Source organism: Barbus barbus (genome assembly GCF_936440315.1).
Source record: "Barbus barbus genome assembly, chromosome: 37".
NCBI lineage: Eukaryota > Metazoa > Chordata > Actinopteri > Cypriniformes > Cyprinidae > Barbus > Barbus barbus.
In genome coordinates, this window is record NC_136715.1 from 27,654,389 (window position 1) to 27,680,750 (window position 26,362).

At 43.9% G+C, this 26,362-nt stretch overlaps 1 protein-coding gene across 4 annotated transcripts in view; it reads left to right on the top strand.

Annotated features, from left to right (window-relative positions):
• The window catches only part of mettl1 (methyltransferase 1, tRNA methylguanosine), a 28,952-nt gene extending 12,710 nt beyond the window's left edge, over positions 1–16,242 (top strand). The window contains exons 4-6 of one of the 4 annotated variants that reach the window (XR_013783061.1): positions 14,498–14,611; positions 15,196–15,879; positions 16,008–16,241. Coding sequence is in view for 3 of the 4 variants with exons in the window: in XM_079396564.1 (XP_079252690.1) it covers positions 14,498–14,611; positions 15,778–15,879; positions 15,975–16,127 (369 nt within the window). In the remaining variant the exon portion in view is untranslated. Of the gene's footprint in view, positions 1–14,497; positions 14,612–15,195; positions 15,880–15,974 lie in introns of all 4 variants that reach the window. The other 3 variants (XM_079396564.1, XM_079396565.1, XM_079396566.1) reach the window with 3 other exon arrangements.
• Positions 16,243–26,362: the final 10,120 nt, after the last annotated feature.

A 26,362-nucleotide genomic window follows, 5' to 3' on the forward strand; every position in this document is an offset into this window, starting at 1 on the left:
CAGCGTTTTCTCTGGACGTCCTCAATGGCAGGAAGTGGTGTCCCTGTGATGCGTTGGGTGGTTTTCACCACCCTCCGTAGTGCCTTGCGGTCAGCAGCTGAGCAGTTCCCATACCAGACTGTGATGCAGTTGGTCAGGATGCTTTCAATTGCACACCGGTAGAAGTTCCGCTGGATGATTGGAGACAGGTGGTTCTTCTTCAGTGTCCTAAGGAAGAAGAAGCGTTGGTGAGCCTTCTTGACTAGGCTGGATGTGTTGGTGGTCCAGGTCAGGTCCTCCGAGATGTGGGTTCCCAGGAACTTGAAGCTGGAGACACATTCAACAACCATCCCGTTAATGTGGATGGGGTCATGCGTGCCACTTTTAAGTTCTCCACAATAAGTTCCTTTGTCTTGCTGGTGTTGAGGAGCAGGTTATTGTCAGCGCACCATGCAGCCAGGTGCTGTACCTCCTCCCTGTAGGCAGTCTCATCGTTGTCTCTGATGAGGCCAATCACTGTGGTGTCGTCAGCAAACTTGATGATGGAGTTGGATCTATGCACAGGCCTGCAGTCATGGGTGTAGAGGGAGTAGAGAAATGGGCTCAGCACACAGCCCTGTGGTACGCCGGTGTTGAGTGTGATGTTGGTGGAGCAGGTGAGGCCTGATCTAACATGCTGAGGTCTGTTGGTCAGAAAGTCCATAATCCAGCTGCAAAGGGAGGTGTTAACACCCAAGTCTCCAAGTTTAGTGGTCAGCTTGGAGGGAATGACGGTGTTGAATGCTGAGCTGAAATCAACAAACAATATCCGTGCATATGTGTTGTTGTTTTCCAGGTGTGTGAGTACCGAGTGCAGTACTGTGCCTACTGCATCCTCAGTGCTCCTATTGCTTCTATAGGCAAATTGGTGTGGGTCCAGTGTGGGTGGGAGGCAGTTCTTGAGGTGTGCCAGGACCAGTCGCTCAAAACACTTCATAACAATGGGTGTGAGTGCTACGGGGCGGTAGTCATTCAGGCATGTTGGGGAGGAGTGTTTCGGCACTGGCACAATGGATGTGGACTTAAAGCATGTTGGCGCCATTGCTTGGGTGAGTGACAGGTTGAAAATGTCTGTGAAGACCCCTGCGAGCTGCTCTCCTGAGAGTGTGATCTTGGTGGCTGTCTCCTTGTTGTTGTTGTCAAAGCGAGCATAAAAGTCATTTAGCTCGTTAAGGAAGGAGACGTCTGTGACCGTTGGAGTGGAGTTGCATGGCTTGTAGTCACTGATGACTAGGGCTGGGTATCGTTCAAAAATTTTCGATATCGATACCGATACCTTGAGTTCGATACCGGTTCCTGAACGATACTTTTTTCGATACCAGTTTTATGAAATCAGTTTTAATAAGATTACATTATCTCAAAAAACTATTTTTTTAGCTTGTTGACATGTATACAGACTCAAAGCCTCATCTCCTGAGCCACTGCACAAAGGAACTAAATATATCCAACACAATAAATAAATAAATAATTTTAATAAAGTTCAAATAGTTTTCAGTTTACACATCTGTTAGGCTACGTTTACATTAGTGTGTGTTCATTTTAAAACACAAAGCTCAGACCGAATCATCATTTCTAGGTTGTTAAAGACTTCAAGAAATTTAAAATCTTCATCCACTTTCATAAGTGGGTGTTTTATTTTCTTTCACCATATGTTTTATTGTTATTAAATTCTGGTGTAGTATGTCTAATTATTTGAATGCATAAAAACAACTTAGTTTATTTAAATTTATTCTTAAAATAGCCTTATGAAATGTTTTATTTTTCCTCAGAAATTCTGTGTTCTGTATCTGGTTTTCAAATGAAGACATAAAACATTAATTTAATTTGTCTTTAAATTATTGAAAATCAAAGTTTATTTATTTTGGCAAACAAAACAAAACAAAACAAACAGTTTTAATAATTTTAGTAGTAGCCTAGTATTAGCAGTGCTGTCTGCTGAACAATATTAATATATTTCTGCCGCAGTGTCTTCCAAGTTAAACCGAACTTTTATTTTGACGGGTTGTCTGTAATACCTTTACAGTTCTGTGTGTATATGATATGAGTTAGTTTTACTCGAATCAAACGGTAAAATGCTCATGAAGTGACTCTCAGAGCAGTTCTAGAGCTGTTGTTCATGTATTTATGTTCTCATTAAGTTAGGCGGCAGACGCTGAAATGACCGCGAGCGTCACGCGCGCTTCAGTCTGTGTATAATAAACAAACCGCGCGATTTAAAGAGCAGACTTCTCCGTGCGCTTTCGAATCGCTCTCGCGGATGTCAAACACTGATCAATCAGCGCAGCGCCGCTTCTAGTCAAACACACCTGGTGCTGCAGGATTATTGGCTCACTGACGGTGATGAGATTAACCCCTTAGGTATCGAAATTTGGTACCGAACGACAAGACGTTTTTCGATACTCTGTGGTATCGAGGCAATTCGGTCGGTGCCTAAAAAGTATCGAACTCGATACCCAGCCCTACTGATGACCTGGATGCCCTGCCACATGCGCCGGGGGTCAGAGTTGGAAAAATGCTCCTCTACCTTTAGCTTGTAGCAGTGCTTGGCCTTCTTGATGCCCCTCTTCAGGTTAGCCCTGGATATGCTGTAGGCCTGAGCGTCATCTGATCTGAAAGCAGTGTTGCGGGCTTTCAGCAAGAGCCGCACTTCCTTGTTCATCCATGGCTTCTGATTAGGGTACGTTGTGATCCGTTTCTCTGTTGTGACACTGTCGATGGAGGTATTGATGTAGTCCAGTACAGAGGTGGTATAGATGTCAATGTCCGTGTGAGAGCCACTGGCAGCCTGAGAAGCAAACATACTCCAGTCCGTGTGTTGAAACTTGTCCTGAAGTACAGACTCTGCTCCCATTGGCCACACTTTGATGGTCTTCACTGATGGCTTCACACGGTTGATAAGGGGTGAATACTTGGGGTGAGAAACAAAGAAAGGTGATCAGACTGTCCCAGGTGGGGGAGGGGTGTCGCGATGTAAGCTCCTGCGATGTTTGTGTAAACATGATCCAAAGTTTTTTCTCCTCTAGTGTGGCAGGAGACATGCTGATGGAATTTGGGGAGCACTGTCTTTAAGTTGGAGTGATTAAAATCACCCACAACAATAAATGCAGCTTCCGGGTGTACAGTCTGTTGTTTACTAATGGCCGCATGCAGTTCGTTCATAGCAAGCTTGGCATTAGCATCCGGGGGAATATAGGCTGCAGTTATGATGGTGGAAGTGAACTCCCGCGGCAGATTGAAAGGTCTACACTTAACCATGAGAAACTCTAGGTTAGGTGAGCAGTGTTTTCCAACAATGTCAGAGTTCGTACACCAAGCTTTGTTCACATAAATGCACAATCCTCCACCTCTGGTCTTGCCGGAGTCCTCTGCCGTTCTATCTGCTCGGAGCGTGTAGCATCCGGTTAGATCAATAGCATTATTGGGTATGTCGCTATGTAGCCATGTTTCAGTGAAAACCATGACATTGCAGTCCAAAAGTTTCTTACTATGGGTGATGCAAAGTCGTATCTCATCCATTTTGTTCACCGATGACCGCACATTAGCGAGGAAAATGCTGGGTAAAGAGAGCCGGTGCAGTGTTAGCTTTAGCTTAGCTCTTAGTCCTCCACGCTTCCCCCGCCTTTGTTTACGATCTCGGCGCCGCCTGTGAGCACTTCCGCCCGGCCGAGCAGAGTGCGTAGCCTCGGGTGATCTGGAGATCTCCGGGATGAGTCGATGATTGGTTATAAGATTGTTGGAAAAGTGCAGACCGATATCCAAAAGCTCCTGTCGGGTGTATGATGTTAAGGCAAAGCTGTTCAGTGAGAACAGACCCGAGATGAGCAGGAAAAATACTGCAAAATTGCAAAAACTGGTGAGACGCTGAGCCTCGCGATGTGTTCGCGCCGCCATCTTGGTCATACTACCCAATGTACCATTTTGGCTTTATCATTTATAATTAATTTCAAAACGTACATGTTTTTATTTTTTTAAGTTGTGTTGATTATTTAAAAATAAATAGTAATTAATATTAAGTTTGGGCTCTGTTAATTGTAACCTTACAGTAATGTAAAAGGGCTACAATTGGAGCATACGCTGAGGTAGATTTTTATCCCTAGGAAAATTTAAATTATAATTGAATTTATGTAAAGAAAGAACAATTTATTCAGTAAACCACTGTTTAATTAAACAGCAACAACAATATGTTTAGTTTTTTCCCTCTGCTGTACTGAAATCACACCGAACCGTGACATCAAAACTGAGACGTCCGGTACATACTGAACCGTCATGTTTGTGTACCCTTACACCCCTAGTCAGTAGTGATTAAATCAGTGACTTTAAGTAAGTATCTCTTCCTTTTTAGACAGTCCAGTGCTTTTTGACCCTGTCTAGCATGTGGTTCAGGTTGCCACGCTCTTAAATGACCATGCCAATCAAACCTTCTTCCAACATACACATTTGACTCGACTGTTGTATCTACATGATTGTTCTGCTGTAGACTAAGATGTTGAATGTTGTTTTGTGCTCGTAAAGGAGTGGTTGACTGCTTTTTTTCTGCAGTCTAACATGTGTTAATGTTTTGTTAAAAAAAAAACCACATTATTTTTTACATAATTTACCTTTATTCTACACCGCTCTGTCCCTTCTCCGATGAACGCTCTGATGATTTCCTGGGATTTTCAGAAGTACACAATGGGCTCAGATTGGTTAGCTGGCCCAGTTGTGATTGGCTAAACTGCCTAGTACAGACTAGAAATGTCCCGCCCCTCACCTCAGAATGTCCTCTGGTTGTATTGTAAATAATGGCGTCGTCAATTATTGCTTATTAATTTGAGCCCGAATGAGACGCAGAGGATATTAGTGAAGAGCACACAACTATTAATGGTATGTTTTTTGTTTGTTGTTGTTTCATACTTTTAGATATGCTGTTATTTGTAAATGCTACTGTTTCTGTCAGCTTCTAATATATGTTTTATCCTGATTAAAGCTTTAATACAGCAGAATACATGATTGCGGTAAGATGTGTTTGCCAGTAAGTATTGCTCGCTACCATGGCAACCGTGTCCGCATCCATGTTTAATGCTTCTTGTAGCTATGTGAAATATATCTGTCTGTCTAAACAGAAAGTGTATAATTGGAACACAGCTCATTGTTGGAGCTGAGCTGATGATCTGAACGAGAGAGAGAGATGCAGAGCAATCTCTGAGGAACAGGATTAAGAACCGCTGCTTTAGAATCATTAGAAGACAGAATCATGATTCATATATGAATAGATTTTTTTCGTGCACCCCTAGTTTTGACAGCATGGCAACAACTCTTCCTCTTCTCTAAAGCAGCGCAGCATGGCCCCACCCCCTTTGTTGCATGTTCCTGGGGGTGGGGTTTATGTAAATTTCAGGGTTTGTGATGTCACCAACGTTGTAGTCCCTATGACATTAAACTGACATAACTTTAAAAGACAAGTTTGCATTGAACTTTCAGCATCGTAACATATATTGTTTCTGCTCAAACAGCAACATTACACACTAACTAACCTTAAAAGTGAAATCGCAATCAACCACCCCTTTAAAATGCTTTGTGCCATATTTATTTTGTAGAAAATGCCAGGCTTATATCCGGAATAAGATTAATATTAGCAGTTAAAAAGGACTTTTTTTTACATTTCATAGTCTTTTGTAGTTACCTTTTTTCACCAGTGAGTCTATAGCCTCACTTGACTTCAATCATGCATCATTAAATTACAATAACTGTCCGTTGAGATGCACAAAGTTAAAGGGACAAAGTCTTTCATAGCTCGAACATCAGTAACACCACCGAAACCAAGACTCAGGGATGTAAATAATACCATCACCACACCTGAACATGACAAGAGGATGAAATGAATGAGACTGAAATGATCCTTCAGAGCCGGAGGGCTTTTGGCATGAAACATTCAAGCACAACCCCAAAGTAACCACGCAATTCTATTTACAGCATCCTTCTTACTGCTTTCTTTTAGTAAAGCCTTAATTAAAACACAGTGTGTTTTCCACCTTGTGAAACGGGGCCTAAAAAGACAGCCAGAGGCCCTGCTGCTCCCAGTAATTATCCTACAGTTTGTCTGTCTTTATTTATTTGCCTAATAAAACCTAGTGTGCAGCTTTATTCTAATATTAGCAGCTGATGTGAAGGGGAACGGCTGTATTCCCCCACTGCGGGCCACGGCAGGAGTGCAAGGTGGTCTTGAGTGTAATAAAAGCTCTCAAAGGTGGGAATTCCAGGCGAGCAGCAGGTTAGTCGACAACCCCCTCACGTCTGCATGGGCTTCTGTGAGCAGAAATGCTGCTAGTGTGCAGATCACGCAGTGGATTGGGTATTAGGGATGTAACGTATGAAAATTTCTTATCACGATTATAGTGATTATCACAGTTATCAGTATTATCACGGTATTGTTAAAATGTGCTGGAGATGTTCAAAAAGTACTGACACATAAATATAATCAGTTTTATAATCAGCAAACAACAAATAAAATGACTTTTTGTTTGCATAATCACTTAATAACATTACCGATGATGTTTGGATTTTAGATGACAGCTTGACTGACACCAGTTTAATAGCATGTTCAAATATCTCATGTAAACTTTCAAATAAAGCTTTGAAAAAGTTTCAAGTAAAGGTGAACCTCATATTTCAGCCTTTAAATAAAGAAAAGTGTTATGTCAAAATTATAATTTATTAATAAATGATTATCCCCTGGTTTCACAGACAAGGCTTAAGCCTAGTCCTAGACTAAAGTGTAAATCTGAGCCGGTTTAACTGAAAGAAACTTGCACTGACTGATCTTAAAACATATCAGTGCCTTTGTGTTGTCTTAAGATGCACACCAGTAATGTTTTTTTCTAAGGCATGTTAATAAAAATGACTTAAATTTCCTAATTGAACTATGGCCTAATCCTGGTTTAGTCTAAGCCCTGTCTGTGAAACTAGGCCAAAATGTATTTTATCTGTTCCATAAATAATTCTAGATAACTCCTATGAATTGTTTAATTGTGTAGAATTCACATAAGTTTGTTTTTCATCAACCGGTCAAAATTTACAGCAGGGCATGCAAATTCGGTCCATTTTTGACCCGACAGAATGTAAATATAAGTGTCTGTAAATCCAGTCTCTGGCAGCAGGTGGCACTTAAGGAAAAGCTGAATTACAAACTCCGTGGACAACGTAGTATTGCGATTTAAGAACACTTCCTTTAGGTATAACGTGGAGCAAAGATGAAAACAAAGTGCCATCGAATCGTTTCTGAAGACAGTCAGAACCTTCAGAGGTACATTTATATAATTCATTCATTCATATATTCATTAATTCCCTCAGCACTCTTTTAAAACCTCCCATCTTATTTTCACTCAAAACGAAACTACTCTGCGCAGTGCACACGTGAGACTGTTACTGAAAACTGTTTTTATTTTATTACTGTATTTATTTATCGTGAGTTGTTCAAATCGCGGTAATCAAATACTGATAATTAAAATATGAAACGGTAATACTAACCATAGGGAAATATCATGATTTATCGTCAAACCGGTAATCGTTACATCCCTATTGGGTAATTGTGCTGCATGTGGCGTCCGTTGATATTGATCAGTGATTCACACTTGGCAGTCTTCACATAATGACAGACAGCTAGGACTCATTTGGTGATCAATAGGCAAAATGTTTCAAAGTTTGATCATTTCCTTCTCCAGAGCACAAGCCATCACTACTAGCGGCATGACAGGAGGACCAATGGCTTTTAGTTAACAAATGAAACATCAAAAATGTCTGCTCCACTCTTTAGTCTGGGTCACGAGGGACAGCAGCACGGGCAGGTGGCTGTTTAGTCACATACAACCCCCCCCTCACCCCCCAAGCATCATCCCCATCATATGGCCTCCGGCTTTTCCTTTTCCTTTACCCGGGAGTACTACCTCCTTAACCATACTCCATATGGAGAGGGCAGACCAGGGATACCTCTCCAGGTAGCTTGCCCTCTCACATCATGCCGGAAAAACATCTTTATTGATTCTCCGTCCAAGTCTGGACTTTCACAAACATTTGCAAACAAGAAAGGACAATGTTATCAACTGGTGGGCAGCTGTGCTGTGCAACAGAGCAATGCAAGACAGTGGGTATGGCATCAGGCTTTTAGAGACCTTTATGTAACAAAACATAAAATGTCCAAAAAGAAAAATAAAGTGTCTGTGGGAATACAAGTGTCTAAATAGACAGGGTATCTGGTGTACCTACTGTGATTTAGGAGTTGTGAAGGATTTCCGAGGGGATTCGGATTCTCCTATTCAGTCCGGGGAGTGAGGGACAGCAGATTCTTTATAGCCGCTCTCCTTCACAGGAACCATGGCATGAGTTTCATCATCGGATTGGTTGAATTAGGATTTCTGGGAGATGTGTGTGTCGCATTCTTTAAAGTTCTGCCTGGAAACAAAGATGTCGTGATGCCAAACTCCCACATGGAAGAAAACCATCATGTTTACAACTGTGACGATGAGAGGTTATCAGCATCAACTAAATGCTGGATTTTCAAAAGTATGTGAAATATTTAAAGTTTGCGGCATATAATCTTTAAAATATGTCCAAGAGTTTTACACACCAGTCTGTTATTGTGGAGACATTTCCACACCCATAAACATGATGCAGCTCAAAACTAAACGTGATTGGTTGATTTAAATTAAAATTAACATTTTATTTGTCACATACATATACATACATAGTACGACATGTAGTGAAATGTATTGTACGACTGTCCAACAAATTGTCCAACAAAATTAAGAAAAACCTCAAGTTTACAAAAATACAAATAGCAAAAGTACAGTAAACATATATACAGAAATAAACTAGCAATAAAATAAAATAAAAAAATAGATATGAGGATAAAAATAGATATGAAGAATAAAAATAGAATATGATTCTATATGGATTCTATAAAAAGTAAAGTGTATGTCAGTGATAAAGTGTCCGTGTGCTGTGCAGTGCAGTAAAGTGTATAAGTGAGTAAAAGGAATACTAAAGACAAAAGACAAATGGTATGTAAATCCCACTCATTTATCCTTACGTAACCTTCTACAAATTAGTGCAGATTGTATTTGAAAATGTGCAAAGTGGAAGTGTGGGGTGATGTGCTTAGAGTGGAGAGTGGTTAAGACTCCGAATGGCCTGCGGGAAGAAGCTCCTCCTCATTCTCTCTGTGTTCGCCTTCATGCAGCGGAAGCGTCTCCCTGAACGCAGCAGAGAAAAGAGTCCATTGTTGGGATGGCTGAGGTCCTTCACTATCTTCCTGGCCCTGGTCAGGCACCGCTTGCTGTAGATCTCCTGCAGGTCAGGGAGCTCGGTGTGAATGGTACGTTCCGCTGAACGCACCACCCTCTGGAGGGCTCGTCTGTCCTGCATAGTGCAGTTCCCGAACCAGGAAGTGATGCTGCCCGTCAGGACGCTCTCGATGGTGCAGGTGTAAAAAGTCTTAAGCACCCGAGAGGGAAGTCTAAAGTCCCTTAAGCGTCTCAGATGGTACAGACGCTGCCTGGACTTCTTCACCAGGGTGCTGGTATGACAGGACCAAGTCAAGTCCTGCGTGATGTGAACACCCAGGTATCTGAAGCTGTCCACTCTCTCCACTGGAGTCCCGCTGATCGTGATCGGCTGGTATGACCGCTCCTGCTTCGTACTGAAGTCCACTATCAGCTCCTTAGTTTTGCTGATGTTCAGGTGTAGACTATTCACCTGGCACCAACTCTCCAGGTTCTTAATCTCCTGTATGTAGGCCGTCTCGTCGTTGTCTGAGATCAGGCCCAACACAACAGTGTCATCAGCAAACTTGATGATGGTGGTGGAGTTGGAAGTGGCCACACAGTCATAAGTGTACAGTGAGTACAGCAGGGGGCTCAGAACACAACCTTGAGGGGCTCCAGTACTTAGGGTGATGGAGGATGAGGTGTGTTTACCCATCCGTACGGCTTGCTGTCTGTCCTTCAGGAAGCTGGAGATCCATTGGCACAAGTATGTGCTGAGACCAAGGACCTCCAACTTGGAGGTGAGTGTGGAGGGAATTATGGTGTTAAACGCTGAACTGTAGTCCACAAACAGCATTTTTACATAATTCCCTTTTCTGCAGTCCAGGTGACTTGTTGTGGTGTGGAGGAGGTGTGAGATGGCATCCTCCGTGGAGCGGTTATGCCTGTATGCAAACTGTAGTGGATCCAGTGTGTCTGGTAGTGATGTCTCTGACCAGTCTCTCAAAGCACTTCATCACCACTGATGTGAGGGCTACAGGGCGATAGTCGTTTAGGCAGGTGGCCTGCGGTTTCTTGGGGACAGGAACAATGGTGGACTGCTTAAAGCATGAGGGGACTATGGACTGTTCCAGGGAGAGGTTGAAGATCTCAGTGAACACCGGTGCTAGCTGGTCAGCGCAGGCCTTCAGAACCCGACCTGTGATGCCATCTGGTCCTGCTGCCTTCCTGATGTTCACTCTCCTGAATGCCCTCCTCACGTCATGCTCCGTGATGGTGAACACGTTGTCCTCACCGGCTTCCTCAGCGTGCATGCAGTTAACACTGCTAGCGCCGCTAGCGTGATTAGCTGCAGCCTCGAAGCGAGCATAAAAAGTGTTCAGCTCGTTAGCCAGAGAAGCGTCCGCATTCCCCTATCTGGAGGGTGGCGTTTTATAGTCCGTGATGGTTCTGAGTCCCTGCCACAGGCTCCTAGAGCCGCCATGTTGGAATTGCGACTCTAGTTTCCTCCAGTAGCGCTGCTTCGCCTCCTTCACCGATCTGCGCACGCTGTAAGATGCAGCCTTGTAGTCATCCATGTTCCCGGTGATGAGCCCTGTAGGCAGCGGAGCGGGATCTCAGAGCGTCGCGGATGGTTTTATCCACCCACGGCTTCTGGTTGGGAAACGTCCTGATGATGGTTTTCTGCACCGTATCATCCATTAGTTTCTCTATAAATCCCACAACCGCTTCCGTAAACAAGCTGACGTCATCAGAGCTGCGCCGGAACACTGATTGGTCCGTCCAGCGTTGGACCTCCCTCTGCACCGGGGCTTCCTGTTTCAGCCTCTGTTTGTAAACAGGCATGAGGAAGATGGCGGCATGGTCCGATTTCCCAAACGGTGGTTGTGACTGTGCCTTGTAGCTGTTCTTGTATGGGGTGTAACAGTGATCTAATGTCCTTTCGCCCCTGGTGGGGCAGCCGATGTGCTGATGGAAGTTCGGCAGTGCACGCTTGAGGTTGGCACTGTTGAAATCTCCCAAAACAATGAATGCGGCGTCCCGGTGCTGTGTCTGGTGAAGGTGTAGTGTTTCATGTAAATCCCATATCGCAGTGTCCGTGTCCGCTTGAGGTGGAATATAAACGGCACTGACGATGACCGAGCTAAATTCCCGAGGGAGATAAAAAGGGCGACATTTGCCCTGTTCCTGACGCCGGCTCGTTTCCCTCGAGGACGCCGGTACGGGTCGCGTCCTTTGTTCCTTCTCAGGATCTCGCTCGGCCAGGATGGGTCCGGGTTCAAAAACGGCGAAAGGTGAGTGCATTGTGCACCAATAGAAATAAGAGTGGCCCTGTCGTATGTAAGAATGGCCATCTTACAAAAAGAAACCGGTGATTATGGTTTACAATACGAAAAAATAACAAAAGAAGACAAGGTTTGGTCGGAGCAGTCGTGACGGCAGCCGATCTCACTGGCGCCATCTTCGTAAAATGTGCGCCATATGATTTACCTGTCAATCATATGGCCTCTTGGGCAGGCCTTAGCTATTCAAAGCAGCTAAAATTCCCAGACCTTCTGCCGTGCTTTCTGCATGGGGCTGAGGGTCCAGTGAATCTGGCCCCACTCCCCTGCTGGATCCACGAGGACACCAGTGGACATGAATGTGGAAAAGAGACCAGTCTCTCAAGGAGAAGCACTTTCGGCATTTAACATTCACTTCAGGTGCACCTCATCACACGGCGCCAGTCCTGTTTCTAATCACGCCCCTTGTCTTTCACACTTGCTCCCGCCAGGAACCTGCCAAAGGGTGGCGGGCAATCTAAGAGATGGAGTGGTGATGATAATATGGAGAGATGGCTGTTCCATCACAAAGTATACATTGGCTTTTACACGTATGCTAGGTATGTGCATAGCCTGATTTTTCTAACCCTGCATACAGTATACGCGCAACTTACACATGTGCTTTGAACTTTCTTCCACTAGTCAGTTTTTCCATAAGGTGGCAACACTAACCTGGGCTGTTTTACAGTTGGAATAGCACAAAACAAGCACAACAAACTACTGAAGATGGCAAAACAGTAGACACCCGCATTGATGAGTACTTGTGTGGGAAATACCTGCAACTCTAGTTTATACGAGCACAAAGACTCTTAATCGTTTTTATCGCAGACTTAATGCATTCCAGACAGGATAAATCCACCTCAGAAGGGTGGGAACTAGTGTTGTCAAAAGTACCGACTTCAGTACCAGTCGGTACTGCAATTTTAAATCTGTCCATTTCCCGCTAACATTTGACTGCTGTTGAGGGAACAGTGGTACCTGGTACCGAAGTAGTACTTTTGACAACACTATTGGGAACAATCATGGCCACCATATTGAGCGGTTGTTCCAAACCTAGGTCCTCAAAACTGGCCACTGAAGGATTTCAGGAGGTACAACTAATCAACACTTTGCCACCAAATGTTACATGATCCATGTTTACATTATAGTCCCCAATATAAGTTTTTCATTCTTTGGTTATAGAAGTAGAAAGAAGCTGGAAATACTTGTGCAGGGATATACTGTTAACAAACATCCAGATGCCGTCCGTGCTTCTGAGTGTGGCATTCAGATGAATATGTAAATACGCTTTCCTCACAATAACAAAATAAACACAACAAAAATGACAGTGATGAGAAAACTTCAAAGAAAGCATCTGATCATAGTGATGTGGATGTTTGCAGCAGCTCTGCAATTCAGCACTCCAGTAAAAGTAGAATCACGTCATGTTTATTTCTACAACACTTCATACGATAGATAGCTTTAAACTAAATAGCTGAACAGTATTAAATATGCAAAACAATATTAGGTTTCCAAGTCAAAGAGGGCGGAGCCCTGGAGCCACACCCACCTGTTATGTAATCACCACAGACTAATGGTAGTTTGAAGGTGTTTACCAACTGAGGCAAACTATTCCAGGAAGTTTACTTTGGCAAGCTGTTTCGAACTTCCGAAACAAACATCAAATAAACTTTTGTTTTAGCCTGATTTTGTTCAAAGTAACATCACACAAGTGTAGGTGTTAAGCGACATGCAGTTGTTTTGATAGTGTTTCATTTTCTTTAGATTTGAAATATACGTAAATATGATATTACTGCAGATTTCTGTCTTATTCGGTTTTAAAGTGCCCCTATTATGGATTTTTGAAAATGATCTTTCATGCAGTGTTTCAGTGAATGAAAACATCCTGCAAAGTTTTAAATCTGAAAGTGCACCGTGTATAAAGCTATTGTCTCTCAAAAGAAAGAGTCGTCTCGGTCTTGGTCTTTTGATGTTGGTCTGAATGAAAATGCAAATTCATTTTTGGCCACTAGGTGCCGCTTTTGGAGCAGTTTCCCCGGTAACGCTGTACACAAAGCAGCACTGCCTCACAAACACTGCTTTATCAGGCGTTACAGACGAGAACAATCGACCAATCACTGCATATTAGCATCATGCAAACGAGGGGTTTGGAACAATGAATCGTTAAACGAATAGTTTGGGAGGCGTTGAGCAAATAAGGTAAAAATAAATGCATATTATAAGACAATGAAAGTGTTTTTTGACCTTGCATGAATGTCAACCTGTTGTTGGGGACTCCCAAAACCAAAATATGAACCTTTCATAACCCATAACAGGGGCACTTTAAACTTCAGTTGAACAGTTTTGAAAAGGCCTGTTGGTACATTGAGATTTGGCATTATGTCTAAGTGAGAAAACAGTTCTTGTGTTTTGAAAGATGTTTTTATTGAATGCATTTTGTGCCAAAGCAATAAGTGACTGTATAAAAAAAAATCAATAAATCAATCAGTCAGTGTGACACCTTGTATGTATTTGTAAAAATTTCAAAGTATTTTATTGTGTGTGTGTGTGCTCTTACTATTCTGCCATTAGAAAGTAATGGGTTGTGCTCTATTTTATAGTATGTGCACTTACTTGTACCTACAGTGTGCTTATCTAAGAAAGTACCGGGTAACAAGATATAAGATAACGTAAGGTAAGGTTAGGTTTGGGTGTAGGGTCAGGGTTAGTGCCTAGTTATTACCCAGTTATTGTAATATCTATTACAATTATTTAGTATGTACATATGAACAGGACTGTAAAATAAAGTGCTACCAATATATGGTTATAAGAGTATGCAGTTCTGATTTGAGCAACTGTCTTCCCTATCATTGGTTCATGCTGTGACACAAAGAGCTATACAGTTCCACAAACCACCAATAACTCCTCTGTCGTTTGCAGCTCAGCAAGATGTTCTTTCTCTTCCCGGATCCACACTTTAAGAAAACCAAGCACAAGTGGCGCATTATTAGCCCTACGTTACTCGCGGAGTATGCATACACGCTCAGAGTCGGGGTAAGAACACTTTCCTCTTTAATGAGCCATTTAAAACAAATGAATGCACGATGTTGAGTGCAAGGCTTTAATTGCCAGCACATTTTGCCCCGGTTTAAATCCTTAATTAACCTGCAGCATTGGCCTGAAAGCACCTTCCTCCTGCAGTCAGAGCAGCGCTTTATATCACGCTGAATAGCTTTAATGTGTAAATGCTCTTTGTGAGGCCGTGCAGAGCATCCATTTTTATTTATTTGTTTTACCTTAGTGGTATTCATATGGAATGAGAGGAAACATGTCAGTCTTGTCATATTATCTCTATATGACCTCTAGTGTGTGCACATCTGTCTGAAGGTGAGTGTGAGTGTGTGTGTGTGAGTGTGTGAGTGTGTGTGTGAGTGTGTGTGTGAGTGTGTGTGTGTGTGTGTGTGAGTGTGTGTGAGTGTGTGAGTGTGAGTGTGTGTGAGTGTGTGAGTGTGTGTGTGTGTGTGTGAGTGAGAGAGAGAGAGAGAGAGACGGCGCTGCGGGAGGTCGATGACAACAGAACAATGCCAGGCTTGTGTTTGTGAAGGTGGGTTATTAATACAGACTGACTGCACATTCAGCAGTCTGAGTGCTGTGCCCCGCTGGGGGTGAGCAGACGTCTGGAGAGGCCAGAGAAAGACCGAAGAGCCGCTTCAGCAATGTATATATGGAGATTTGGCCGCAGTCAAGATGGAAGCGGTGAGGATAAAGGTAAAATGAGGAATGCTGAGTGAATGGAGGCTCAATTAACGTCAAATAAAGAGATTAGAACATTTTCCACTGCTGGTTAGAACGAATGGGCTGCTGAAAACCTGTGTCACTTCCCAGAATCTTATCTTCCAATTATTCTGTCTGCGCTGTCTACAGAGTAAACGCCAATGACGCGGCCGATAAGATCCCGTGTTTGCTGTGCTGCTATTTTGACCCCCTCTGTCAGGGAAATCTGCTACGGTTCAAAGTATTTAAGGCAAGACCACGGCATTGATTTTCACGTAAAATGTGCTGGGCAAGAGTCAAATCAATAGTTGAGATGAAGCGATGCAGAGGTGTGTGTCGTGTGTGCACGTCCTGAACCGGCTCTGTTCATTCAAACATTCAGTGAATGAACGTGTTTTGGCCAGTCATTCAGTGTGTTTTCTGTTCGTCTTGGTGTTCCTGTGCAGGGTTTAGTGTACACAAACACTGATGTTGAGGAGGTTCACGACTGGATCGTCAAGCACTTCAGCGATCATCCTCTCTTCTGCAGAGTGTCTGATGAAGAACTGGTATGTTTACCTCTGACGGTTTGTCTTTTAACAACTTAAGACCCCAGACCTCGTGTATTAGGCCTGAATTCCTGTGATTTAATGTTAATGTTAAGGTTAACGTGATGTTTGGGCTGATTGCGTCGCAGGCTGATGACATCATCATTAGCCATCTGGGAACATGTACAGAGGAGGGAAAGAAGGTTCAGAGAAACGGAGGCAAGAATTTCTTAGCAGTTTTCCGCAGAGTGGAAGATCCTCAAACGTGACGCTCCTCGAATGAAGCCGCCGCACTTTAATTGCTTCTATTTCCGACGATTTGATTTATGAATGTGAATAAACTCTGTTCTTGACATTTTCTTTTTATTAAATGTTTATTATATTAAGTGCCTCTCTCTGTTTCTTGTGTCTGAAGTGTTTGTTTCATATGGATGCACATAAACACATACTTTATGATTGTTTGCTGAACACAAGTCAGCACTGAGAGCTTCATTATGAGGCTTCTGTGGTGTTTTCATACAAGTGAGTTTAAAAAAAACAACCCTAATTAAATAGTGAATGGGTGCCGTCAGAATGAGAGTCCAAACAGCTGATAAAAACATCACAATAATCCACACCACTCCAGTCCATCAGTTAACATCTGGAGAAGACAAAAGCTCAAACACATCCAGCATTAAGATGTTTTTAACTCAAATACGAGCCTATAATCCATAATAACTCTTCCTCCAGTGAAAAAGTGTTCTGGTCTGAATCAGGAGAGAAATCTGCAGATCAAGCAGCGTTTACAAGACAAAACAGCTCTAAACTAATATGTGGCTGGATTTTGATGTGAGAGACAACAGGAGATCCACTTCTTCACTGGAGGAAGCGTTATTATGGATTATGGACTTGTATTTTAGTTAAAAACATCTTAATGCTGGATTAGTTTGAGCTTTAGTCTTCTCCAGATGTTAACTGATGGACTGGAGTGGTGTGGATTATTGTGATGTTTTTATCAGCTGTTTGGACTCTCATTCTGACGGCACCCATTCACTACAGAGGATCCATTGCTGAGACACTGATGCAGAGACACTTTTCTACAAACCTGATGAAGAAACAATTAATTTTTTGGCAAAATATTCCAAGCCCAGGATCAATTATTCAAAAATAACTGGTTTGTTCTTATCTTAAATGAGTTGTATCCTGTGGGTCTAAGAGCACTGGCCAAATCCAAAGTGACTGAGATTGTTGTTTCCAGACACGTGTTGCAGCACACGCATGTTTGTATGGTCACATGTACCTGAGCAACGACAGAGTAAATGTTTGCACATGCGACTGCTCTTGAGATAAAAAAAATGCATGCGTTCAGGATCCCTGACATGTCTGATGGTCAATCATCTCTCAGGCTGACTGCAGGCACTAAAATACTGCAGCAGATCATGAATCACATCAGACGGCGTGTTCACACTGCAGCTCAATCAGCCTGTCACTCCTATTCCATTTGTGCACGGAGTTCAGTTATTTACAGGAGCGATGACGGCAGTCTACAACTGAAAAGTAGTGTGTTGTTCTGTCATGTGTTGTTTCTTGCTTTGAGCTGCATTGCATGTTCAGGTGTGACTCCTATATTACATACACATAGTAATTCAAGAGATTCATTTGCATTTTGTATGTAGAATAAATTAGCAACATTACAAATCCTTGACTTGTTGGTATGATCTGGGATGTCATGAGCAATTCCCTATGGAATCCTGTGTCTACCATAAATATCACCACCATTCTTAATAAAAGGGTTCCTCAGAGAACTGCCCCTGTTGAAAGGGTGCCTAGAGGTTCCACAGGGTTCTGCTGGCGTGGCAATGTGAAGAACCCCAAAGGTGCCTCCAGGAATGTTTAGTTTTTACAGTGCAGCAGCACAAAACATGTTAGATCATGAAAAAGACAGTCTGAAAAATGTTATATAACCAAATGCAAAGCAAGTCTCACTCCAGAAAAATGAATTTTTCAAACTCTTTCCACCAAAGTGACAGCCTTATGAGTGAACGTCTGAATGTTCTGTATAATCATAATAAGTTACTGACGTTTTAATGACACCTTTTCTCAATAAAACGACATCTTTTCTCACAATAACGAGATATGTCGTTAAAACTACATAATGATCTCATAAAAAAACTTAAAACATTTTTAATGCATGTGAAACAAATATTGAAGGTTTTTTTTTTAACCCACAAACAAAAAATATGAAAAATCTAGCTTAATTTTCGTTTTTCCATTTCTAAAACAAAATGAACAAATAACAGGCTAATAATAATGATAATAAAATAAACCGTTTGCCGTTTCTCTTTGCTCTTATTTCTATTTGGTGTTAAATCAAAAGTCATTCAAATCAAGACATATTCCAAGCCCAGGACCAATTATTCAAAAATAACTGGTTTGTTCTTATCATCTTAAATGAGTTGCATCCTCTGGGGCTAAGTGCAATTACTGGATAGCATTATATTGTAGACAGATTAATCCTAAAAAACATGCTACTACAATAAAAACAGTATATTTCTGTTATCCTTCAGCAGCGTGCAGATCCTCGTTTGTCTCAGGACTGTGGTGACAATCACTTACCTCGCTCACATAATTTAACATATCATTTATAACAGATTAAACATTTTTATGACATAGTATGTCATTATTACGAGAACAATATGTCATTTTAAAGAGAAAAAAAAGATGCCATTTTAATGACATAACCTCGTTATTACGAGAAAAAAAAATATTAAGAGAAAAGATGTAATTTTAATGACGTAACATCTCGTTATTACGAGAAAAGATGGCATTTTAATGACATCTCTTTATTACGACATAATTGAGTGGAAAACATAATGTGTGTGGCAGCAATGCGTCACCATAGATTCATTCTTGACATCTTTCGGCTACAGTATGTTGCTACCATAGATATGTTTTTTACTTTCTAGTAATTGTACTTTCTAGTCATTTTTTTTATAATTGAAGAGATGCCATTAAACTTTTGTACATGCATTATCTGCGTATGTAGAAGGTTCATAACATTAATCACATGTTTCCTTTGAGGGTATTTTATTTCCCTTCTCTCCTGTTAAATGAATCAGAATCAAAAACTCTGCCGACAGTGGCTGTGCAACCAGAGAAAGAAGAAAGAAATCGAACCTGTGTTCTTCAGGTGGGTTCACCGGACACTCAGAATGCTCTTTTCTTGGTTCGACCTTTGACCTTCCCTCAAAATAATTTCACCCGTCACCTCATTCCTGTAAATAGAAAGCAAAGGCTCTAGTTTTACCTGCTCAAGTGTTTTCATGGTGTTCTGTGGCACAGCAGTCTGATCTTTATTGTCTTTTGCTCTTGTATCAATGCAAGCCTTGAGCAGCTCAGCTATGTGGATATAGCACGTTCCTGAAGGCAAAACCCAGTCTATAGTGTCAGCGATAATAAACGCTCACCTCCTGCTGTGGAAGGAAGGGAAGACAGAATGTTATGTTTGGATCTCTCTGGGTTCACTAGTGTTTTCATTCTTCCTTTTACATTCAAATTCACATCTGCATGCATATAATATGAACACTCTTCAAGAAAAAAGATCTGCGTCACGTTCAGCAGCAGCAGCTTTTAAAGCAATAGCAGGCAAATAAACTAATAACCAGCTGCTGTGATGTCTGTTAATCCTGTCACGGTTCGCGCATCCATTGTGTCCTCTTTGTCCCGTGTACTGTCATGTGTGTGCGTGCCGTACGTGTGTGGGCGTGGCCGAGCATTCACCACTCAGTCCTCTCAGCTGTGCCTCATCAGCAGCGGCAGCTGCAGCCCATTTCCCGCACACATAAATAATCACCAGATTCTCTTCTCATTGTCAGATCGTTTTGGATGTCTTCCCGTGCTGTTCTGTCTCCAGTTCCCGTGTGTTCTCGTCAGTTCTGGTTCCCGGTGTCAAGGTCTGTCCGTGTAGTCGTGTGTTCGTCGTTCCTGTACTGGATTCCCACACCACCTTGGACACTCTTCACCTCACCGGCCGTGCAGCCCATCCATTCCTGCGTCACCGATCATCATTCCATCCTGTGTCTGTATATTCAGTTTCTGGACAATAAATCATTTCTTTACCTGCAACTTGCTTCCTCATCTGTACAGTATCATGACAGAACGATCTGACCATCCCATGGAAGCAGCGGGCGCCTCAGCCACATCTCTGGAGGATTTCATCACCCAAAGCATTGAACGCATGAACTCTCAAGAGGCGAGCCTGAATACCACTGGTCGGGTTATTCAGGCTCTGGTGACGCAGGTATCCGAGCTCACCCAACAGCTCCAACAACTACGAGTTCCCATTGCGCCACCCACACCGCCAGCTCCCCCCACTCCATCGGGACCCCCCTTCCAGTCGGAACCGCGGCTACCCGTTCCTGAGCCATACTCAGGTGAGCCACAATTTTGCAGGGCATTCCTGACGCAATGCTCTATGCATTTTGCCCTGCAACCCAGAACCTTTTTTTCAGAACAGAGCAAGGTGGCTTTTGTTCTCACGTTGCTGACTGGAAGGGCGGCACTATGGGGAACAGCGGTGTGGGAGAATCAAGATCCATGCTGCACCTCGTTCCTGACTTTATCCGAAGAAATGAAGCGAGTATTCGATCGAGCCGTCGCCGGAAGAGAGGCGGCCAGAATACTCGCCGATCTCCGCCAAGGTGAAAGATCTGTATCGGACTATTCCATCGAGTTCCGGACCCTGGCGGCGGAATGTCGCTGGAACGAGGAGGCGCAGTGGGACATGTTCCTGCATGGGCTAGCTGACCACGTCCAGAAGGAGATCTACGTCCTGGACCTCCCCACCACACTCAACGGACTGATTGACCTGGCCCTCAGGGTGGACGCACGGCTCACTAGAGCGGAGCGACGCGTCCAGGCCAGCCGAGTCCCTGGTGGGTTTGAGAGTCACCGTACCAACGACGTGGACGTGGTCAGCTCCGTCAACGATCTCGAATCCATGCAGGTAGGGCGAGCTCGACTTTCCCGGGAGGAGAAGGAGAGGCGGAGATCCCAGGGGCTCTGCCGTTACTGCGGAGGGGCAGGACACTCAGTCTCGAGATGCCCGGTAGTAAACTTGAGGCTACTATCGGGTGGGATCTCCGCAGAGAAGACCTCATCTACATCATCGACCCTCCTCCCGGTGAAACTGAGATGGGCTACACGTGCCATCACCTGTCAGGCGTTACTGGATTCTGGTGCAGAGGGTAATTTTTTGGACTTTTCGTTTGCTCACAAGTATCACATCCCCATCAAACCTCTCACGCACAAGATCTCTGTCCATGCCCTGAACGGTCACCAGCTACCCCCCATTGCCTTCACCACCGAGCCCATCACTCTCACCACGTCAGGCAACCACACAGAGACTATATCCTTTTTGATCATGGACACCCCCTTCGCACCGGTCGTGCTCGGCCACCCCTGGCTCATCAATCACAACCCTAAAATAGACTGGCATCATAAATCCGTCATAGCTTGGAGCAATAACTGTCATGAGTCCTGTCTTGTGTCTGCCTGTCCGTTGGTTTCTGTTTCTGTGTTTCAGGAGGAGGCGATGGATCTGTCTAACGTGCCCGCGGAGTATCAGGACCTGAAGGAAGTGTTCAGTAAGTCTCGAGCTGCTTCTCTCCCTCCCCATCGTCCTTACGACTGTGCCATAGATTTACTGCCAGGTACGTCTCCGCCTAAGGGCAAGTTATATTCACTTTCTGTTCCAGAAAGGGAGGCTATGGAGAAATATATTTCTGATTCTCTAGCTTCTGGGTTCATCCGCCCTTCCTCTTCTCCGGCGGGGGCGGGGTTCTTTTTTGTGGGGAAGAAGGACGGGTCCCTGCGTCCTTGTATTGATTACCGAGGGTTGAACAACATCACGGTAAAGAATACGTATCCTTTGCCGTTGATGTCTTCAGCCTTCGAGAGGTTGCAGGGAGCGTCCATTTTCACAAAATTGGATTTGCGCAATGCCTATCATTTGGTCCGCATAAGGAAGGGGGATGAGTGGAAGACTGCTTTTAACACCCCTAGGGGGCACTTTGAATACTTGGTCATGCCCTTCGGGCTGTCCAACTCCCCAGCAGTCTTCCAGGCACTCGTCAATGACGTGCTGCGAGATATGGTAGATCAGTTCATATATGTCTACCTGGATGACATACTGATTTTTTCTTCGTCTCTCCAGGAACATGTGCAGCACGTCCGGCGAGTGCTTCAGAGGTTGTTAGAGAATGGGCTTTTTGTCAAGGCGGAGAAATGCGCTTTTCATGCACAGTCAGTTCCTTTCCTAGGGTACATTGTGTCGTCCGAGGGAATGCGCATGGACCCTGAGAAGGTTAAGGCTGTGGTGGAGTGGCCAAGTCCTGATTCCCGTAAGGCCCTGCAGAGGTTTCTGGGCTTCGCCAACTTCTACCGGCGTTTTATTCGCAACTTCAGCCAACTAGCCGCGCCTCTGACTGCCTTGACCTCCCCCAGGACTGCGTTCAGGTGGTCTAACACAGCCGAGGCTGTGTTTGCCAAACTCAAGGACCGCTTTGTTTCGGCCCCCATTCTCATAGCCCCTGATCCCTCACGTCAGTTTGTGGTGGAGGTCGACGCGTCAGAGGTGGGGGTAGGCGCAGTGTTGTCCCAGCGCTCTTCCGCGGACGGCAAGATGCATCCCTGCGCGTTTTTGTCCCATCGTTTATCCCCAGCCGAGCGTAATTACGACATTGGTAACCGAGAGTTGTTGGCAGTCAAGTTAGCGTTGGAGGAATGGCGTCACTGGTTGGAAGGGTCAGGGGTACCTTTTATCGTCTGGACCGATCATAGGAATCTAGAATACATTAGAACGGCTAAAAGACTGAACTCCAGGCAGGCTCGGTGGGCACTTTTTTTCGGACGTTTTGATTTCTCTCTCTCGTACCGCCCGGGTTCCAAAAACATCAAACCCGACTCTTTATCTCGCGTTTTTGACAATTCCGAACGCCCGTCTACTCCCGAGTGCATTTTACCTGAGACTCTTTTTGTCTCCACACTCACATGGGAGATCGAATCGAAGGTCAAAGCGGCCTTAGAAGGGGTAATGCCTCCGCCCGGTTGCCCACCGAATCGGTTATTTGTGCCGGAGAGGTTACGGTCCGACGTTATCCAGTGGGGGCATTGTTCCAACGTGGCTTGTCATCCAGGAGTCAATCGAACTAGGTTTTTGGTTAAGCAACGATTCTGGTGGCCACGTATGGCTCACGACATTCACAGTTTTGTTTTGGCTTGCTCGGTCTGTGCCACTGGTAAGACTTCCAATCGACCCCCAGATGGGTTACTCCAACCGCTGCCGGTCCCTTCGAGACCCTGGTCCCACATCGCTCTAGATTTTATTACCGCCCTCCCGCCCTCTCAGGGCAACACGGTCGTTTTGACTGTGGTGGACCGATTCTCGAAGGCGGCCCATTTCATTCCCTTGCCCAAATTACCCTCAGCCAAGGAGACAGCATTGACAGTCGTGAACCACGTCTTTCGTTTACATGGCCTCCCGATAGACGTGGTTTCCGACAGGGGACCCCAATTTGTGTCCAAATTTTGGCAAGAGTTTTGTAAATTGCTGGGAGCGACTGTCAGTCTGTCCTCTGGGTTTCACCCCCAGAGCAATGGCCAAACCGAGAGAGCCAACCAAGATTTGGAGAGGGTGTTGCGATGTCTGGTCTCCAAGAATCCTTCCTCTTGGAGCCAACAACTCTCTATGGTGGAGTACGCCCACAATGCGTTGCCAGTGTCGTCCACGGGCCTATCTCCGTTTGAATGTAGTTTAGGTTACCAGCCACCAGTTTTTCCCAGTCTGGAATCCGAAGTCGCGGTCCCCTTCGTCCAGAGGTGTCACCGCACATGGACTAGAGCCCGTGAGACTCTACTCCAAGTGGGGGCGCGCACCAAGGCTAAAGCCGATCGCCACCGGTCTAAGCCCCCCGTTTACGTCGTTGGTCAAAAAGTGTGGCTTTCAACCAAGAACATTCCTCTCCGCTCCGTTTCTAATAAGCTCGCTCCCAAATTTATTGGCCCGTTCACTGTCACCAAGATCATTAGTCCGGTGGCAGTCCGCCTCAACCTTCCTCCGGTGTACAGGAGGATTCACCCCGTCTTTCACGTATCCAAAATTAAACCCGTGTTTCATTCTCCCATTAATCCGCCAGCCCCGGTTCCCCCCCCGCCGCGACTCGTAGACGGGGAACCCACATTTTCGGTAAACCGTATACTGGACTCTAGACGGAGGGGACGCGGATTTCAGTACTTGGTGGACTGGGAGGGTTACGGTCCGGAGGAGAGAAGTTGGGTACCTGCGAGAGACATACTGGATCACTCCCTTATCGATGACTACAATCGACAGGTAGGGAAACCTGGGAACGCCAGGAGGCGTTCTTAGGGGAAGGGTACTGTCACGGTTCGCGCATCCATTGTGTCCTCTTTGTCCCGTGTACTGTCATGTGTGTGCGTGCCGTACGTGTGTGGGCGTGGCCGAGCATTCACCACTCACTCCTCTCAGCTGTGCCTCATCAGCAGCGGCAGCTGCAGCCCATTTCCCGCACACATAAATAATCACCAGATTCTCTTCTCATTGTCAGATCGTTTTGGATGTCTTCCCGTGCTGTTCTGTCTCCAGTTCCCGTGTGTTCTCGTCAGTTCTGGTTCCCGGTGTCAAGGTCTGTCCGTGTAGTCGTGTGTTCGTCGTTCCTGTACTGGATTCCCACACCACCTTGGACACTCTTCACCTCACCGGCCGTGCAGCCCATCCATTCCTGCGTCACCGATCATCATTCCATCCTGTGTCTGTATATTCAGTTTCTGGACAATAAATCATTTCTTTACCTGCAACTTGCTTCCTCATCTGTACAGTATCATGACAAATCCAAGAACAAGAGTTTAATAACTTTTATAGCTTTAAGGGGTTCATCTATAATTAGAATTTAGTGTTTGGCAACTATAATAGTCATTTATTATAATGGGTTCATGCGAAGATTGTTTTAAATTAACTTAAATTAGAAGTTAAGTCTAATAAATGTTAAAATTGATAGCTCTCAATTATACTGTAAAGCTGAATGGCTACAGTCAATGGTTAAATATTCAGGGGAAAATATATTTTATAGAGACATCAGTAGTATTGATATCAGTGATGCTGGCCTTCAATCATAAAAAAGATGCCATTAAAGAACTATTAAAAATATACTGTCTTTATGTTGTTTGTATATTGTACATTTGAAGATTGAATGTGAAATTATTGCAATATAAAAGTATATTTAAAAACTTTAATGTTAGGTGGGATTAATCGCGATTAATTTCAGAAAAATGTGCGATTAATTAGGTTTTTTAAAATCGATTGACAGCACTAATATATATATATATATATATTTTTTTTTTTTTTTTACATATTTGTCTTATCAGAGGGAAAAATGGTCTATTAGAAAACATACTAGGCTGTGTTTCCCAAACGCATTGCAAGCTTGAATACTCCATCATAGACCGATTGAAACCAATGGAGCTACGATCAACTTAAGTTAATGATGCTTTTGGGAAACACAGCCCTGGTCAATCTTGGGTTAGTATAAGATAATAATAATGACCAAATAGTTCTCATTCTAGGAAATTTGTCCACCCTGTTACATGACAGGATGTCAAGCTAATGAAGCCCACTACTAGCTAAGAAAGACCAACAGACTAGTAGCAGAAGATTAACATTTAGGAAGAACATGTTCAAAAAGACGATCGTTAACACTTTAGAATAGGGAGCACATTCACTATTAACTACGACTTTTCCCTCAGCATATTCCTAATCTGCTGCTTATTAATAGTTAGTAAGGTAGTTGTTAAGTTTAGGTATTGGGTGGGAATAGGGATGTAGAATAAGGCATTAATTACTAATAAATGGCTAATATTCTAGTAATATGCACGCTAATTAGCAACTAGTTAAGATACCCTAAAATAAAGTGTTACCAAACAATCTTGATCGGAAGCATGCATGGGATTTCTCTGTCAAGTTCTTCAAAAAGATGTTTTATTAAGTACCAATCATTATAAATCTGTGTTAATGGGGAGCATCTATGCATGGCAAACAATAAAAGGTGAGTAACATTGTCTGCAAAATATGCAGTGTTGTTTGAATGGGGACATAAAATCCACCAAACTTTAGGAGTGACCCTAATGTGTCAGATGCTTCTCCATCATCGGGTTTCTGTGAAAGAGCATTGCACAGCTGCGACCGGAGGTGCTTCTCAGTACTGCTGATATATTACCTCACACAGCACGCTGGACATCAGCCACGGTCACTGGAATCAGGTCAGATCTCAGCATAACCTCCTGAAGCAGGTCAGTACACCATGGGCTCGGATAGACAGTGTGTGTGATATCTCATCACTCGCGACAATACACTCTCCAGTTACTGCATCACTCTTCAATCTATGGATTCATCAGCGGCTGCTCATCTGAAGAGGTTTCCACGGATCTCTCAGACCGGTGGGCGGGGCGTCGG